Raw genomic sequence first — 19130 nt, 5'->3', positions numbered from 1 at the left:
TCGATGTCACGGAGGACCTCAAGGAGGTGAAGGGCTAGCAAGCCTCGCTCTTTGCTTTGGAGGCCTCCAAGATAATCTTCCGGTCCAGGGTCCGCTCGGTGGAGCAGGACGAGACGTGCTCACGTTTCTTCTTCCAGAAGGTGCACAAAGAGAGCTCCGTGCTCAGCAGCCTGAAGGAAGAAGATGGCTCGATAACGTCATCTCAGGCTGACGTCATGAGGATCAGTAAATCCTTCTATGCCAGCCTGTATGACACGAAGCCGACCGACAGCACGGCCTCCCAGTCGTTCCTGTCCTCTATCACGGAGGTCCTAGACGACAGAACACGGGAGAGGCTGGACCAGCCGCTATCTCTGGACGAGCTGACCAAGGCCCTCGAGTCCTTCGAAAAGAATAAAACTCCCGGAAGCGACGGCTTACCGGTTGAGCTCTATTCCGCTCTGTGGGACTTGATTGGCCAGGACCTGCTGGAGGTGTATGTCAGTATGCTTCGGGAAGGTACCATGAGTGAATCCATGAGGAAAGGCATCATCGCCCTCATCTACAAACGGAAGGGGGAGAGGGAGGAACTCAAAAATTGGAGACCAACCTCACTGTTGAATGCGGATTACAAAATTCTGTCAAAGGTAATCGCCAACCGGGTCAGGTCTGCTCTGGGGTCGGTGATTCACCCTGACCAAACCTGTGCTGTGCCGGGCAGGAAGATCGCTGAGAGTCTCGCACTCCTCAGGGATACGATCGCCTATGTGCAGGACAGGGGGTTGGACACCTCCCTGATCAGCCTGGACCAGAGAAAGCCTTTGACAGGATATCACACAAGTATATGAGAGATGTTCTCTCCAAATGGGCTTTGGGGAGGGAATCTGCAATTGGATCAGACTGCTCTACACCAACATTGTCAGTGCAGTCTCAATTAATGGGTGGGAATCAGATAGCTTCCCAGTCAGATCTGGAGTCAAGCAGGGCTGCCCTCTCTCTCCTGCCTTGTTTGTTTGTGCTGCATAGAGCCATTTGCCGAGTCCATCAGGAAGGATGCAAGCCTGAGAGGGGTGACTATTCCTGGCAGCGAGGGCCTGCAGGTTAAGGCCTCCCTGTACATGGATGACGTCGCCATTTTCTGCTCGGATATGCTGTCCGTCCACAGACTCATGCGCATATGTGACCAGTTCGAACGGGCCTCAGGGACCAAGGTAAACCGAGGCAAGAGCGAGGCCATGCTCTTCGGGAACTGTGCCGACCAATCCTCGATCCCCTTCACCGTCAGGACCGAACACCTGAAGGTGCTGGGTATTTGGTTCGGAGGGGCTGGGGCGTGCGCCAAGTCTTGGGAGGAGCGTATCAGCAAAGTGAGGCAGAAACTGGGCAGATGGAAGCTACGGTTGCTCTCCATCGCGGGAAAAAACCTGGTCATCAGGTGTGAGGCACTGTCATTGCTATTATACGTGGCACAGGCCTGGCCTATTCCCACAACCTGTGCCGCTGCAGTCACCCGGGCCATCTTCCAGTTTATATGGAGGTCAAAGATGGACCGGGTCCGAAGGGACTCGCTGTACAAAGATATGGGCAACGGGGGAAAAAATACACCCAATGCCACCCTCATCCTGATGGCCACCTTTGTGTGTGACTGCATCAAGCTGTGCGTGGATCCCCGGTACGCAAACACCAAGTGTCACTATGTACTGAGGTTCTACCTGTCCCCGGTGTTGCGAAGGATGGGCCTGGCCTCGCTGCTGCGGAATGCTCCGAATAGTTGGACCGTTCCGTATCACCTGTCCTTCATGGAGAAGTTTATGAAGAAAAACACCTTTGACCACAAGTCCATTAGGAAGTGGTCAGCATGTAGTGTCCTTGAGACCCTTCGGGAAAAGGAGAGGGCAGATCCTATCGAGCGGTTCCCTGAGCAGACTGTCAAAGCCATTTGGCAGAATGCCTCATCGCCAGAACTTTCCAACAAGCACCAAGACATGGCTTGGCTGGTGGTGAGAAGGGCTCTGCCTGTGAGATCCTTTATGCACGTCCGGACTCTCAGCCACACCGCATGCTGCCCTCGAAGCGGCTGCGGGGGGGACGAGACTGTCACACACCTCCTTCTGGAATGTGCCTATGCAGAAGAAGTCTGGAGAGGAATGCAATGGTGTTTGCCGAGGTTCGTCCCGAGCAGCGCCGTGAGGCGGGACTCTGTGCTCTACGGCCTGTTCCCCGGGACGCACACCGAGGCGAACATCAACTGTGCCTGGAGGATCATCAACTTGGTGAAGGACGCTCTCTGGGCAGTCCGAAACCTGTTAATCTTCCAGCTGAAGGAGTTGACCCCGACTGAGTGTTGCAGACTGGCACATTCCAAGGTCCAGGACTACGTGTTGAGGGACGCGCTGAAGCTTGGGGCAGCTGCCGCCAAGGCGCGGTGGGGAAAGACCACCGTGTTACATCTGCCTGCCTAAAGAACAGAGGGCCTGCGCAGTCATTTGGGCTCTGCTGATGCCTCAGCTAAAAATGTAATCGTACCGACCTGTAAATAGGAATGATTACTATGTTTTCGGTATGCAAACAAATGGAATGTTTACATATGTATGGCATGTCCAGTTGTACAGATCATCAAAGTATTTTATGAATAAAGTATATTTTTGAAATTAAAAAAAAGGTTTTAAAATTCTCCATGTTACACCCGCGCAGCTTTTCTCTCGTGTGCCTTCTGCTCTTGCTTCCTTTCTCTCTCCCTCACAATCTCTGCTGGGGTCTGCCTCCCTGGAGATTTCCCCCTCTCTCCCTGCCCTGCCTCCCACGGACCAGTTGGCGGCAGTGCGGACCAGGGGAGGATCAGGGAGGGACTGAGTTCAGGAACAGCCCCATTCCCGGGAAGTGGACGGGCCCGCCCTCAGCACTCACTGGGAAAGCTCAGCTCAGCTCAGCGCCAGTGCAGGCAAATAAAGTTAAAAGTTGCGTTGTTGCAAGTTCCCGCACTTTGTTGATTCTTAACCCACATTTGTTTCTGGTTATCCTGAGAATCCTGGAGGAACTGTGTGGGATTGTGCAATTACAACACGAGCCGAGAGACGCCATCAACGAACAGTGTGGCGGGGTTAGCATTGTAAAGTTTGAGTGTGTTCCCAACTTCCAGGCTGCAGCAGCCCCTCACTGTTCAAGGGCCTCGTTGGCTGAAGCATGTTCAGCAGCCAGTTCTATCTCGAGATCTAAAACCAGGTAAAAGCCCAGGCTACTTGATGATAATTGATTGACATATCCATGTTCTAGGTACATTACTGCCTTCATGGCTATGTGTTTTTGAGTTTGGAGACAGTCGCTGTTTTATGTTTACTGTTCCAAGCTGCCACTTTTGGGATTTGTGTCGTTTTGTTTGTTCACCCGTGGATGACAAATCAGGCTGGGGAATATTCAGAGAGAAAAAAAGTGTGTTGCTGGGAAAGCACAGCCGGGCAGGCAGCGTCCGAGGAGCAGGAGAGTCGACATTTCGAGCATAAACTCTTCATCGGGAAAATTCATTCCAGACGCGGTCTTTCTTTCAGCTAAAATTAGTTCTTTTCATATAAGGTACTTGCGACCCCCTCCCAAACGGGGTTTGTGGTTCAGTGAGTCACAGCATTGAAGCTCTCCGGCGGCAAGTTAATTATTCACTGGAACTACCACCTCATTGCCCTGACTTCAACCGAGCCCAGTGAAATCTGGGCACTGAACGGACTGCTTTCCTGATTGATAAGCAGGTTCTCCTGTTGGGACCTCGTGAGATTTCTGCAGCATGTCACTGTGGATCCCTCCAGGATTGAATGATATCACTGTAATTTCTCGCCCCACGTGTACGCCATGTTACTCTGATTCTGTCGGGGTGTATTGTACACAACTGATTTCTCTTCTCCCTCCCCCCCCCCCCCCACATCCAACCCTGTCCAGAAGGCTGCAGTATGTCACTCTAGTCTTTTCAGAGTGTTTTGGTCTGTAACTGCTATTGTTCCTGGGATAACACAATACTACATTTCAATTGTGAAGTGGAATGTATGATATTCACCCAGAGTTTTATGTCACAATACCCTTTCTCACCAGCCAATGCCTTTTCCTGTGTTTTATGTTTGAATTACTAATGCATGGGTTATGTCATACCATCCCACTGTGTGAGCAGTGACCTGGACACAGTGTTTTACTTTGTTTCTGATGTAATTTTCAGCATATGATGTGGCATGGCCTCGAAAATTCTACACAAGTTTAGAAGGAAGGTTAAAAAACACCACACAACTGAGGAAACGGTGGAAGATTTTCCAGAAAGATCAGAACTCGATGATGACACAGAGGGGTTGTCAGCACGCCTGAGTGGGACATTGAGTTTTGGAGATGTTGATGTGGCAGATGAGGAGTGTACCCAAGCAGACGCAGCGAACAGTGACTCTGACTTTTTACAAAGTTTTGAAAGTGGTGGGATGGAATGCACAGGTAAGCATTGCTTTGAAACATATCAGGATAAATTCTTAACATTCTAATTTTGATGTGACTGTTATTCTTACTGCTGAAGAATATGACATTTATGGTTTACATCGATATTTAATTTGTTGTGTTCAAACTTGCTACTGTGAATGAAACTACTAGAATAGTTGATGGTGTAAATTCTGAAAATAGCTATTTTGTAATTTCAGAGGGTTCAAATGTAGAAAAATTGGAAATAGTGCAGTAAATATAGCTTCAGAAGATGCAACAGAAACAGACATTGCTAGAGAAACTCAGCAAAGTCTGGCAGCATTTGTGGAGAGAAAACAGTTTTCCGAGTCTTTTTAGGATCACTGGAGTGGAGATGTTAACTGCTTTCTCTCCGCAGATGCTGTCAGACCTGATGAGTTTCTCCAGCAGTTTCACTGTTCATGTTTCAGATTTTTAGCATCTGCAGTTTTTTTTGTTTTATTTCAGAAGATGCAGTTGATCTAAGTGGCAGGTTGAACTATTGGCTCTGATTTTGCAGAGTGAATAATGAATGGCTTGGTGCTTACAATTCTCTGAAGCAATTCACAAAACTCTGGCATTTGCACATATGTAGTTTGACATTGAAATCAAGATATTGCTGTTCCAGCTTTTCTGTAATCTGGTTGAAGGTGCACATTGTTGTTTATTTCTGCTCAGAGATACCCCAGCTTCACTGACGAGAATGTCTACTAATCTGGCTCTTCAATTCGCATAACATGTGGTACTAAAACCCATTCAAATTCTGCTACTGACCGAGAGATCCCATTCGATATACATTCCATTTAAACAATGATTGGGTAATTTGTAACCCCTAAAGTTACTGATTTGAAATTGTGGTATACTGTTTTCATTGCATAATGATCTACAGTGATATTGTCTTGTTTTTTTTTTAGTTTTTTGTTTATGTTGTGTGGTCATCCTTGGCAAGACCAATATTTGCTGTCCATCTTGAATTGATCCTGAACTGAGTGGTTTGTTAAACCATTTCAGACAGCAGTTAAGGGTCATTGCTCATTGCTAAGAGTCTGCAATCACGTATGGGCCAGACTGGGTAACGATGGTGGATTTCCTTTCTTAGTTCCATCTGATTCACGAATGGAATTTATCAGTGATCATTATCACACTTACCATGACAGAGACTAGCTTTATATTCCAGATTTATTAATTGAGTTTAACTTCCACCATCTGCTATGGGTGGATGAGTGTATTAGCCTGGGGCTCTGGATGGTTTGTCCAATGACAACACCTTCGTGCTAACCTTTCTTAAAAAAAAGCAGAAGTCTAATTTCAGTTATGTTAGATTTGCATTGCTAGTGTGTACCGACAACAAAAGTTTCCTTCCAGGTAAACTAGGCTGAAATATTGAAATATTGATTTACAATTATGGTGGAGACAGACATGGCTTCTAAACAGCTGGATCAATAATTAAAATTCTCCTAAGGGTAACGCATTGGATGCACAACAGTAATGCCAGTTGCTGTTCAAGCTCCTTCAGCTGTCAGCACTTCCTGTTTTTTGTAAATATATTTATTAGCAAATTTTTTTAACTTTACAAACATATAAAATTATTGAAAAATACAATCAATAACAAATATTAGTATAATAAAAAGCCCAGGGCTTGACAAATCTGACCATCCTGGTTAACCAAACGCCCTAGTTAAGATCACTGACAAATAACAAATAATCAATAATCCAAATAACTCAAGTAAGGCTGCCATGTCTTATAAAAATGGTCTGTTGTGTAGTGTTTGTAAAAAAAGTCCAAGGGAATGTGCTCCATAATTAATTTCTGCCATCCCAGCAAGCCCGGCAGGTTCTCACATATCCAATTCATCAGAATATTCTTCCGTGCACAGTACGCAAGAATATTTAATAGTTTCTTCCCATGCCGGTCTAAAGATGGTAAATTCAGGAGACCTAAGAGAGAGATATCGAGTCTACTTTGACTACAATCCTCAATACCCTCCCTATCTCTCCTGCCACAGTGCTCCAATAAACATGGAGCCTGTGGCATGTCTAGAAGCAATGACCTACACTTATTTTACATTTGGTGCACACTGATGATTTTAAACTTCGCCAGATGAGCCCTGTGCAGAACTTTTAATTGCGTAGCATGTCCTATTACAGATTGGGATCTTTTGAGTATTTTCCCATATGTTCTCTCATGTTTCAGGAGAAATCTCCACTCCTAGCTCTTGCTGTCAGACCTCAATAACTGGTTAATATCCTGCCAGGTCCTGCCACCCAGCAGGCAATAGAGGGCACTAACCGAAAGGGTGTTTGTGGAACACAGCAACAACCTCTCTGTTTTTGGCTTATAGGGCTTAGTGAGAAGCGGAGTCTTCTTCTGGATGAAATCCCTAAACTGAAAAAAATGGAAAAGGTCTCTGCTGGGCAACCCGTATTTGCGGCTCAGTTGCTCAAAAGACATCATAACCTCCCCCTCAAACAAGTCTCCCAAACTAGAAATTCCTCTCACTGCCCATAGTTTGAACCCTGAGTCCATCATTCCTGGTTGGAACCCTGGCATGCCAACTATAGGTGTAAGTGGCGAAGTCTTGGATAAGCAACCCTCACTCTGACGCATCGCCCTCCATGCCTTGACTGTCCTAATGTCAATGGGGTTCCGGCAGTGGTCCATAACTGTCCTCCTCTTATCCATGAACAATAGGTTAGTAAGAGGGCACTCTGCCTGGGAGGCCTCAACATCCAGCCACATTGAGTTTAGATTGTTAACTACCCAATCACAGACAAAGGACAGCAGGGAACTCAATTGATACCTTCTGATGTCTGGGAAATCAACACCTCCCCCTTCTTGAGGCAACTGCAATTTAGTAAGTTTGATGAGGGGGCCACCCACAATGGCAGACAAAGGAACCAAACTGACCCATAAGCTTCCGCAGCGTTGACCTGGGAAACATTTTAGGAAGCATATGCATGGGATAAAGCAAATGAGGAAGAACACTCATCTTAATGAGAGATATTTGGCCCAGCCAGGAAATTGGAAGAGCCTCCCATCTCTGGAGATCTCGCCTGATATTGTCGAGCTGGTGAGCAAAGTTAATCCGAAATAACAGGTCAAACTTGGGAGTAATAAAAATGCCTAGGTATCAGAACCCTGCCTGGGACCACTTAAAAGGGAACTTGGGCCACCTTCAACTTCTGGCACATTCTTAAGGTTCCCCAAAGGCATAGCCTCCGATTTTGCAAAGTTAATTTTACAAAGCCTGAAATAGCCCCAAATGAATTGACACTTTGTATCAAATTAGGTACGGAGGTCATTGGGTTCGATAAAAACAGAAGGACGTCACCCGCATACAGTGTAATCTTGTATGCCCTCGATCCCACTTCAGGATCGAATGGCCTCTGCCAGCGGCTCTATCATGTAAACAGCAACGGTGAGAGGGGGCAGCCTTGCTGACTACCCCTACCAATCCTAAAATTCCCAGACTTCACCCCGTTGGTGATGATAGCAGCCAGAAGGTGGAGATATAAAACGTCCACCCACTTAGCAAAGACTCCACCCAATCCAAACTTTTCTAAGACGTAAAAAAGATACGGCCATTCCACCCAATCAAATGCTCTCTCTGCATCTAAGGAAATCACAAACCTCTGAATCGATTGTTGCTGATAAACTTGGACCATATTCAGCAACCTCCTAATATTATTAGAGGACCTACAGCCCCTTATAAAGCCTGACTGGTCCTTTTTAGTAATATGGGCAATGCCCTTTCCAATCTCAGTTCCAAGATCTTGAAATTTGAACTTAATAGAGAGATGGGCCTGTATGAGGCACAATCCTCAGGAACATTCCCCTTCTTAAGAATTAAGGAAATGTTAGCTTCTCTGAAAGATGGTGATAGGCATTCATGCATATAGGAGTGACTGTACATTTCCAACATTGGCCCTGACAGAATCCCTATAAACACCTTATAAAACTCATCCAGGAGACCATCAGGGCCGGGCGCTTTCCCACTCTGAAGTTGCCTAGCTGCCTGCTGTTTTTCCTGAACTGTCAAGGGGGCATTAAGGAGAGAGGCCTGTTCCAATGTTACCCCTGGGAGGTCCAGGTTCTTAAAAAAGTCTCCAGTTTAGCTCTCCTGTCCTCGCAACTTTCAGACCGATACACTTCAGAGTAAAAGCTCCGAAAAGCCTCATTAATCTTTTTAGCGTTGTATGTAAGAACCCCGGCTCTGTCTCTGATTGCAGTAATGGATTGGGGAGCATGCTTTTTCCTAGTCAGGTACACTAAATACTTTCCTGCTCTATCCCCACTTTCGAACAGCCTTTGTCTAGCAAACGCAAGTTCGTTCTTTGCGTTTTGTGTCAGTATTGAATTCAAGGCAGCCCGAAGGGCCGTGATTCGCTGTGGCTTAATCACTGAAGGCCGCACAAAATGTGCCACCTCTGCAGCTTTCAACCACGTCTCAAGTAGACGCTGCTGTTCCTCCTTCTGTCATTTCCGGCTAGCCGAATAGGAAATAGCTAATCCCCTAGCAAAGGCCTTAGCAGTCCCCCCATAGCATAGATGGACACTAGCCATACCTGAGTTGATAGTCAAGAATTCCTGTAACTCCTTCAAAAGGTATTCCACAAATTTGGAATCCTTAAGGAGAAAAGGGTCCAAATGCCAGTGCCGCAAACCTAGCCCTTCACTCTTGGCCTTAACTTCCAAATATACTGCCGCGTGATCAGAGATAGCTATATTTCCAATTTTAAAACCCACAATCGAATTCAGAAGGGCTGAGGGAGCCAGAAGGAGGTCAATCCTCGTGTGACATTTATGTGGATTTGAAAATAAGGTGAAGTTCCTGCCGGTAGGGCGAAGACATCTCCAACTATCCACCAGCTCCAACTCCTCACATAAGTGAACCACCTGCTTGGTCTGCGAATAAATAGTTGGGGGCCCACAAGGATCCAAAAGACAATTAAAATCCCCCCTATAATAATGTGCCACAGTAGACGTTTAAAATAGTGTATTCCTCCTTATGTATCAGGGCTTAAGCATCACAAATTGTCCCTGCTCATCTATCACCTGCTTTAATAATGTGAATGGAAGATTTTTCTGGATAAGCCACTTCCCTACTTTTAGTAGTAAAGGATGAAAAGAATACCCAATCATAACCCCCCCATTATAATTTCAGGTGTTCCCCATCATCAAGATGGGGGTCTTGTAACAAAGCGATATCAACCCTTTCCCTGTTAAGGCTAGAAAGCACCTTTTTCCTTTTAACAGATGGATGACTTCCCTTAATGTTCCAGGTGCACCATTTAATAAGACACTTAGCCATATCTCCTTTCAGAGACCCTTGAACCCCTCGGAGGGAGAACCCTGCTTAAAAAGCACCGAGCTTAAGTAAATAAAGACTCCTAGATTCGAAGAACTATATATACAAAAACTACTCTATCATAACTATAAATAACTATTACTACGAAGAAAACCAACTATAAAACCTTGAATGGAAGACCCCTTCCCCTGCCCATAGGGGGCACTCACCCTACCCATCCCCTCCTTCACAGCTCCTTCAAACCCAGATTGTGCTCCAGCCTTAGGCCAGAAAAAAAAACCAAGGAGATGATCCTTCAATCAACAGAAAAAAGACAAAGTCAGGATGAGCACTCCACCCATCCCTGGCTTTGTGTCACCCCTACTTGTGACTAAAAGAGAAACAAAACAAACAAAAAAATGGGGGAGAGACAACAAAGAACATCCACAAAATTTCTAATCAGAAAATCAAGTTATTAAAAAAAAGGAACAACTGATTCCAAGGTCTTTTCCCCCCTTTCCAAAAACAAAATTATTAGGGAGGAAGAAAGGAATAAAAAAAGGAAGGGAAAACATAGGGAAAGATAGAAAAGACAATAAACATCAACCGTATTCTTCAGGCCAATCCGTCTATTTTAAAGTGTCCACAAAGTTTTTAGCTCTATCGCTGAGTCAAATGTATAAACTGCATCCTTGTGGCTGAAACGTAGCACTGCGGGGTATCTCATGGAGTACTGGATGCCCAGGTTCCTCAGCCTCTTTTTAACCCCATCAAAGGACTTGCCCTTTCGAATTACAACTGCAGAGAAGTCCTGGAAAAACATGATTTTTGACCCCTTGTACAGCAGTGCCTGTGGATCATTTCCCAGTAATCTAGAAGCTTCTATCACTTTTTGCTAGTCCTCATATGAGTGGAAATGCACTAGGACCGGGCGGGGGCGCTGCACTGGGCCTGACCTGTGCACTGTAACCCGATAAGCCCTTTCAATCTGCAGCCTGCTGGACTCGATGTGAAGGCCCAAAAACTTTGGCAGCCAGCTTTCAAAGAAGCTGACTGCCTGCTCACTTTCCTCACCTTTAGGGAGCCCGACAATTTGGAGATTTATCCTCCGACCTCAATTTTCAAGGTCGTCGTTATGGTCTTGCAAGGCCCGCACCTCTCGCTCCAGCACCTGGATCCGATTGGATGAGGACTCCATTGCAGCTTCTTATGCCTTAGTTCGACCCTCTACCTCCTCCAGCCTCTCCCCAAGACCCTAGATCTCCTGCTCATGCTTCTGCAGCATGGATGCGATAAGTTGGACCTGGGCACGAATCTCCCTATGGATCTCCTCAATTGCAGCCCCAACTTTCAAGGTAAGTCTCTCCATTGCCCAGCCAATTTCTGTCAGCTGGTGAAATAATGAGATACCAGCTGACTGCCTGCTTAGCATTAACATTATGAAATATTTTCCTTGAAACATCCTAAAAGTTTTTGAACTTTTAAGTTTCCATTCTTTAGGCAAATGGACCTGTATCTGATGTTCAAACTTGATCAGCTGTAGCTCGTTGTGAAGGATGTAATAGCAGAGAATTTAGAAATGCAAAATATGATCAAACACTGTCAACAAAGCTTCACAAATTTATAGCACTTCTTTAAGGGAGTAACAAACAGGATAGATAAAACGGAAGCAGTGGATGTAATATATATATATAGATTTTCAGAAGGCATTTGATAAAGTGCCACATGTTAAGTTGCTTCATTAAGTGCCCACAGAGTTGGAGTTAGTATACTATTATGGATAGATGATTGGCTAACTAATAGACAATAAAGTTGGGGTAAAGGAAGCATTTTCAGATTGCAACCTGTAATTAGTGGAATGCCACACAGATCAGTGCTAGAGTCCCATTTATTTGAGTATATATACAAGAAAGTGAATATACTTTTGCCAGTTTTGAATATGACCCAAAAAAAGGTGAGAAGCCAAGTAGTGAGAATGGCATAGAGTGTAGAGAGATTAAGTGAGTGGACAAAAGCTAGCATATTGAATATAATCTGGAAAAATGTGAAACTGTGTACTTTGTCAGGTAGAATTCAGAAGCTGAATATTATTTAAATGACAAAGGACTGTAGTAAGCTACAGCTACAGCACTGAGAGATTTAGGAGACCTGGTGCATAAATCTGAAAAAGCCAGCATCCAATTTCATTGGATAATAGGGATGGCAACTGAAATGTTGACCTTTAGCTCAAAGGCAATGGAATATAAAAATAAGGAAGTATTTCTAAATCTATAGAAGTACCTATCATACCACAGCTGTAATACTTGCCTGAGGAAAGATAGAGCGGCATTGGAGGCAGTCCAGAGAAGGTTCACCAGGCTAATCCTCGGTATGAAGGAACTATCTTTTGTGGAGAGATTGAGTAAGTTGTTTCCCCTTGTTGGAGAGTCTGGGACCAGATGGCATAATCTCACAATAAGGAGTTTACCTGTTAAGACAGTGATGAGGACAAAGTTATTTTATGACTGTCGTGAATTTGTGAACTTCTTTTCCCACAGAGGACTGGATTGATAAATATATTCAAAGCTGAAACAGACAAATTTTTATTTCGTGAAGGAATGGAAAAGGTAGAAACTGGAGTTGAAGATCACCAGATCGGCCATGATCTCGTTGAATAGCAAGGAAGACTCACTGGGCTAGATAGCCTGTTTCTGCATCGATACATTTTGGTCTTATTAACTGACATATAAATCCGAGAGCAGGATTCTTCTTTCGACACTTAGCTAAAAGGTGCACGGTCAAAAGGACAGAAAGGATTTTATACTTTGATTTCCTGTTTTTTAAAATGAACACAATTATGTTCAGTAAGTCAGTTTTTTATCTTCTTATCACCAAATGCAAATATTGCTGGCGATGGCTTAATGGCTTTAGTCCTTATTTACAGAGTATGGAATTGCCAAAATAATTAATGCATAATTAGTATATACAGACAACAAACAATTTAATCCAGAGCATTTATTGTCAATTGTTTACATCTTTTTAACACACGGTTACTTTTTTTCCTTTCAGCATTTGTAACTTGCTTAATGTCAGTGACTGATGTTCATCCTGCAGGTCTGAGGCCAGTAACATCTTTGCCAGAGATTGATAAACAAAATAATCTGCCACATATTTCTCTGATAAACCTCAGATTATGCAGTGATACTTATGTGAGATTATAAATAATGTGTGGTATTCTCCAGTGGATTTCCATCATCTAATCTACAAGGAAGAGCTTGAATTTAAACAACACCCCTCATGATCTTGAGTTGGTACAGCCAGTGAATTAGTTTTGAAGTGTGATCCGTACTGTAATATAGGAAAAGGTAAGCATGATCCCACATACAGCAATGAGATCCAATGTACCTTAATAGTGTTGGTTGAGGGATGAATATTCTCCAACCTTTCCGCAAACAATTTCATGGAATCCCCATGAGTGGAGAATAGAATAGACCATGGGAAATAAAAAAATCAGAGAGTAAAGAGGCTGATGCTCCAAACAGTCTTCTCCCACTCCATAACAGGACCTGAAACATCAGTGATGAAGAGCACCTGCATCCTGTCTGGTTGAGGATCACACATGGGAGAAAGATTTGGAAGGAGAGAAAAACACATTGCAAAATATAGATTATCCAAATGTTTTTATTAGATGTGTCAATTTCTGATTTATGAGCAGATGATTACTCTGCCCTGCACAGATTGTAGCCAGTTTTAATCTTGAACACGGTAAAGTTGCCATGAATTAATTTGCCACAGTGGTATGAATGAGGAATGTCATGTAGAAGGGTTATTAACATCTTTTGTAAATACTGTCTTGTAGCTTCTCGATTGGATCTGAAAATTGATGCACAATAACAGTGACCACTTTGAATGTTTAGGTTCATTTTAAAAAATCATTTACATATTTTTCCACGTATGGAGTCAGCTATTACAAGGGGGCATAGCTTTAAATTAATGGGGGGGGAGGTATAGAACCGATGTTAGGGATAGGTTCTTTACTCAGCGAGTCGTGAGTTCATGGAATGCCCTGCCAGTAGCAGTGGTGGACTCTCCCTCATTATGGGCATTTAAGTGGGCATTGGATAGGCATATGGAGGATAGTGGGCTAGTGTAGGTTAGGTGGGCTTGGATCGGCGCAACATCGAGGGCCGAACGGCCTGTACTGCGCTGTATTCTTCTATGTTCTATGTTCTATATAGCTTTCTTAGATGTGCAGATATTCTGACATAACTAGTTTTTGTGTGGCATGCTTCTACAGATAGCAAATTAGATGAATAACCAATCTACCTTTGGTATTAATCAAGAAAGAAAAGTTTTTTTGGACACTAGAGAATTGTTGTTCTTTACGGGACCTTTAACATTCACCAGAACTACCAGAATAGGCTTCGATGTAACATCTGAATGAACTTCAGCAAGGTATTCAACAAGATTACAAGGTTAGATCAGATGGATTCGAGAGAGAGCTTTCCATTTGAATACAAAATTGGCTTGAAGGTAGGAGACTGTGGTGGTGGAGGGCTGTTTTCTAACTGGAGGCCTGTGACCAGCATTGTGCAACAAGGGTAAGTGCTGGATCCACTGTGTTTTGTCATTATGTAAATTATTAGGATGTGAATATAGCAGGAATGGTTAGTAACTTTGCAGATGGCACTAACTTTGGTGTAGTGGATAGTGAAGAAGGTTATCTCAGAGTATAATTGGATCTTGATCAGATGGGCCAAGGAGAGGCAGATGGAGTATAATTTAAATAAATGTGAGGTGATGTGTTTTGGAAAGGCAAATCAGGGCAGGACTTATACACTTAATGGGGACCTTGGGGTGCAGATTCATAGTTCCTTGAAGGTTGAGTTACAGGTAGACAGGGTAGTAAAGAAGGCATTTGATGCACTTGCCTTTATTGGCCAGTGCATTGAGTACAGGAGTAGGGATGCCCTGCTGTGATTGTATAGGACATTGGTTTGGCTCCTTTTGGAATACTGCATTCAATTCTGGTCTCCCTGCTGTAAGAAACATGTTGTTAAACTTGAAAGGATTTAGAAAAGATTTACAAGGATGTTGCCAGGGTTGGAGGGTTTGAGCCAAAGGGAGAAGCTGCATAGACAAGGCGATTTTCCCTGGAGCATTGGAGGCTGAGGAGTAACCTTTAATAAAGGTTTATAAAATCATGAGGGGCATGGATAGGGTGAATAGCCAAGATCTGTTCCCCAAGGTCGGGGAGTCCAAACTAGAGGGCATAGATTTAAGGCGAGAGGGGAAATATATAAAAGGACCCTAAGCGGCAATATTTTCACACAGATTAGTATGTGTATGGAATGAGCAGCCAGAGGAAGTGGTGGAGGCTGGTACAATTGCAACATTAAAAGGCATCTGAATGGGTAAATGAATAGGAAGGGTTTGGAGGGATTTGGATCAATTGCTGGCAATTGGGGCTAAATTAATTTAGAATATCTGGTTGGCACTGAGAAGTTGGACCAAAAGGTATGTTTCTGTACAACTCTGACTCTAATATGTCACCTCCATCAATACCTGGCACCTTAAAACTATACTGTGTTGCTGACCAAGGTTCCATTCGTGGAGGAGCAGGTTGGGGCTTGAACACAGAATCTAGGTTTAAATGCAGCCTATTGATCAAGTTTACACTAATAACCTATTTTGTCCTCGACTGAAGAATTCAAGGTGTTTACTGACAGAGAAAATGTAACTGGTTGGCAATGGAACACAATTCTAAAGTGCATGAGGGTCGTTGTGGATTTTATTTACGGAAAAATAGACTAAATTTGAAGATTAAAGTCCATCTATACTCTGTGTTCTGTAGTTTCCTTTTGGAGATTTAAAATAAACTATCTATTTTTACCAATTGACAGTCATATAAGCTTGAACAGAATATCAATAGGAGTTTTCGTAGAAAAACTTTGACTAATTTGAAGCTAAACAAGAGAGACAGAATTATCCTTGATCGGCTCACATTCAAGGAGTAGGTTTGTCTGTTATGGTAGGTTTTAACTCCAAATGAGGAAATATTTAACTTGCCACAAATGTGGATTGCTGTGCAGACGTCATATTTGCATTATTTGTAATGTGGATAAGTCTGGTGAGACCTCGTGTTTATTACCTATCTCTTATTGTTCTGGAGCAGTTTGATGGTAAGCTGTTTCCTTGAACCACGGCAGATTAGTGGTGTAGTTGAATCCACAGTGCTACTGGGAACGGCATACCAGCATTTTGAGCCAGAAACACAAGAACTATGATGTAGTTGTAAGTCAGAATGATGTATTTTAGAAAGAAAATGGAACATGGTTCTCATATCTGCTTCTCTTGCTCTTTGAGGTCATAAAAGTCACAGATTCTAAAGGTATAGTCAAAGAAGCTCCATAAATTATTACTGTTTTAAAACATTATTCCCATGATTAACACATCTCTGGCAAGGCCAACATTTATTTGCCATTCCTAGCTTCCCTTGAAAGTAGGAATCAGCTGCTGCCTTGCACTGTTTCAGTCTTTGTGGTGAAGATTCAAGCATAAGGAGTTCCAGGAATTGAATCTATTTGATTATCTGCCTAAGTCAGGATTGTGTTGTATTGCAAGGGGAACTTGGAGGTAACAATGTTTCCTTTCACCTGTAAGTTTTGTGCTTTGTGAAGTTGTAGAGTCATACAGGACGGAAGCAGACCCTTCGGTCTAACTTGTCCATTCTGAACAAGTTTCCCAAACTAAATTAGTTCCATTTGCCTTTGTTTGGCCCATATCCCTCCAAGTCGAAGAGAGTGGTGCTGGAAAAGCACAACTGGTCAGGCAGCATCCAAGGAGCAGGAGAATTGATGTTTAGGGCATGATGGAGGGCTGATGAAGGGCTTATGCCTGAAACATCGACTCTCCTGCTCCTCGGTTGCTGCCTGACTGGCTGTGCTTTACCAGCATCACTCTCTTCGACTCTGATCTCCAGTATCTGCAGTTCTCACTTTCTCCATATTCCTCCAAACTTTTCCCATTCATCTATTTCTCCAAATGTCTTTTAAATGTTGTAACTGTACCTGCATCTACCACTTCCTCTGGCAGTTCATTCCACATTGAACCATCCTCTGTGTGAAAAGGTTACCCCTCCGGTCCCTTTTAAATCTTTCTCCACTCTCCTTAAATTACGCCCTGTAGGTTTTAACTCCCCCACCCTAGGGAAAAGACATTTTGCTATTTACCTTATCTATGCCCCTAATGATTTTACAACTCTCTACAAAGTCATCCCTTAGCCTCCTATGCACCAGTGAAGAAAGTCCCAGCCTCTCCTTCATAACTCAAACCTTCCAGTCCTGGCAACATCCTGCTAAATCTTTTCTGAACCCTCTCCATTTAATAATATCCTTCCTATAGCAGGGTGACCAGAACTGGACACAGTACTCCAAAAGTGGCCTCATCAAAGTTCTGTACATGATGTCCCAACTTTTATACTCTGGTGGTCTGAGCAGTGAGAATAAGTGTGCCTTCTTCACCAACCTGTCTACCTGTTTTTAGATTTGGGAGTTGGTGTTGAAGATCCTTTAACCAGTTTCTGCAGCACATATTGCAACTATGCTATACAATTGATTCTGGTGTTTGAGACTGTACCCATCCAGGAAAATGAAGAGAATTCCATCATGCTTTTAACTTGTATATAGATGCACATGCTATCGGTTGTAGTTTGTTTTGTAATGGATTCTTGGTGAAACAACGTTCTGGTTGTTATGGGCAAAAATATATTTTGAATAAACTTCTGATGTATGTTTATCGGGTGGTATCTGCATTCTTAATTTTGCGTTAAAAATCCACTCCACGGTCTTGCATTTAATTTTACACTTTAATGCAGGAGTGAGGAAGTGCTGCATTGTTGCAGGATCAATTTTTTTTGAGTAAATATTCAAACAAAGATCTTGCCTGTATTTCCAGAAGATTGTGAAAGGTCTTGAAACAATATTTCAATAATCTTGTAAATAAATCATATGTGTCTGGCTCCAAAATGATCAGGCTTGAGAACCAAATGGGCCAAACAATTCGAAATCACTGATGATATGTGTTTCTTCCTCCTCCTTCAATTTTTTTGTTTTTTTTCTCCACTTCTGCAAGGATTCACTGAAGTCATAGAGATGTACAGCACAGAAACAGACCCTTCAGTCCAGCTTGTCTATGCCAACCAGATATCCCAACCCAATCTACTCCCACCTGCCAGCACTCGGCCCCATATCCCTCCAAACCCTTCCTCTTCATGTATCCATCCAGATGCCTTTTAAATGTTGCAGTTGTACAAGCCTCCACCACTTCCTCTGGCAGCTCATTCCACGCACCACCACCCTCTGCGTGAGAAAGTTGCCCCTTGGGTCTCTTTTATATCTTTCCCCATTCACCCTAAACTTATGCCCTCTAATTCTGGACTCCCCGACCCCAGGGAAAAAAACCTTGTCTATTTATCCTATCCATGCCCCTTATGATTTTAAAAACCTCTATAAGGTCACACCCTCAGCCTCTGGCGCTCCAGGGAAAACAGCCCCAGCCTATTCAGCCTTTCCCTATAGTTCAAATCCTCCAACCCTGGCAACATCCTTGTGAGTCTTTTCTGAACCCTTCCAAGTTTCACAACATCCTTCTGATAGGAAGGAGACCAGAATTGGACGCAATATTCCAGAAGTGGCTTAACCAATGTTCTGTACAGTTGCAACATGACCTCCCAACTCATGTACTCAATACTCTGATCAATAAAGGAAAGCATACCAAACACCGCCTTCACTATCCTATCTACCTGCGACTCTACTTTCAAAGAGCTGTGAACCAGCACTCCAAGGTCTCTTTGTTTAGCAACACTCCCTGGGACCTTGCCATTAAGTGTATAAGTCCTGCTAAGATTTGCTTTCCCAAAATGTGGCACATCGAATTTATCTAAATTAAACTCCATCTGCTACTCCTCAGCCCGTTGGCCCATCTGATCAAGATCCTATTGTATTCTGAGGTAACCTTCTTCGCTGTCCACTACACTTCCAATTTTGGTGTTATCTGCAAACTTGTACATCTATACTATCTGTAAGAATTTTTATTTGATCTCAGGATTAAGAGAAAATGAGGGAAGGAGATTAGAGTTCCTTTTTTTTTCTCCATACAGACAAGAAGTTCATCTTCACCAGGGCAGAGTAAGAAAAATGGCGTACTTAAATTTTTTTTTATTCCCCAATTAATGCACTTGTACAAATGATCAGGGAGTCTGCAACTAGTTGTTTTTTTTTAAATTACTTAGTGTGGAAACAGGCCCTTCCGCCCAACAAGTCCACACCGACCCTCCGAAGAGCAACCCACCCAGACCCATTCCTCTGCATTTACCCCTTCACCCAACACTACAGGCAATTTAGCATGGCCAATTCACCTAAC

General features: G+C 43.5%; 1 protein-coding gene across 2 annotated transcripts in view; it reads left to right on the top strand.

Moving 5' to 3' along the window:
* Positions 1 to 2879: 2879 nt before the first annotated feature.
* snx21 (sorting nexin family member 21) overlaps positions 2880 to 19130 on the top strand; it is a 62597-nt gene continuing 46346 nt past the window's right edge. Inside the window, exons 1-2 of one of the 2 annotated variants that reach the window (XM_043710161.2) lie at positions 2880 to 3201; positions 4178 to 4440. In XM_043710161.2, coding sequence (XP_043566096.2) covers positions 4191 to 4440 — 250 coding nt within the window. In that variant the 5' untranslated portion in view covers positions 2880 to 3201; positions 4178 to 4190. Of the gene's footprint in view, positions 3202 to 3519; positions 3794 to 4177; positions 4441 to 19130 lie in introns of those variants that run through there. The other variant, XM_087994976.1, reaches the window with a different exon arrangement.

The sequence above is a fragment of the Chiloscyllium plagiosum genome, unplaced genomic scaffold, assembly GCF_037043375.1.
Source record: "Chiloscyllium plagiosum isolate Xiang-an unplaced genomic scaffold, Cpla_swu_hap1 HiC_scaffold_15, whole genome shotgun sequence".
In the NCBI taxonomy this organism is placed as follows: Eukaryota; Metazoa; Chordata; class Chondrichthyes; order Orectolobiformes; family Hemiscylliidae; genus Chiloscyllium; species Chiloscyllium plagiosum.
Note: the sequence above shows the minus strand (reverse complement) of the source record. Positions and strands in the feature narration are given on the sequence as shown.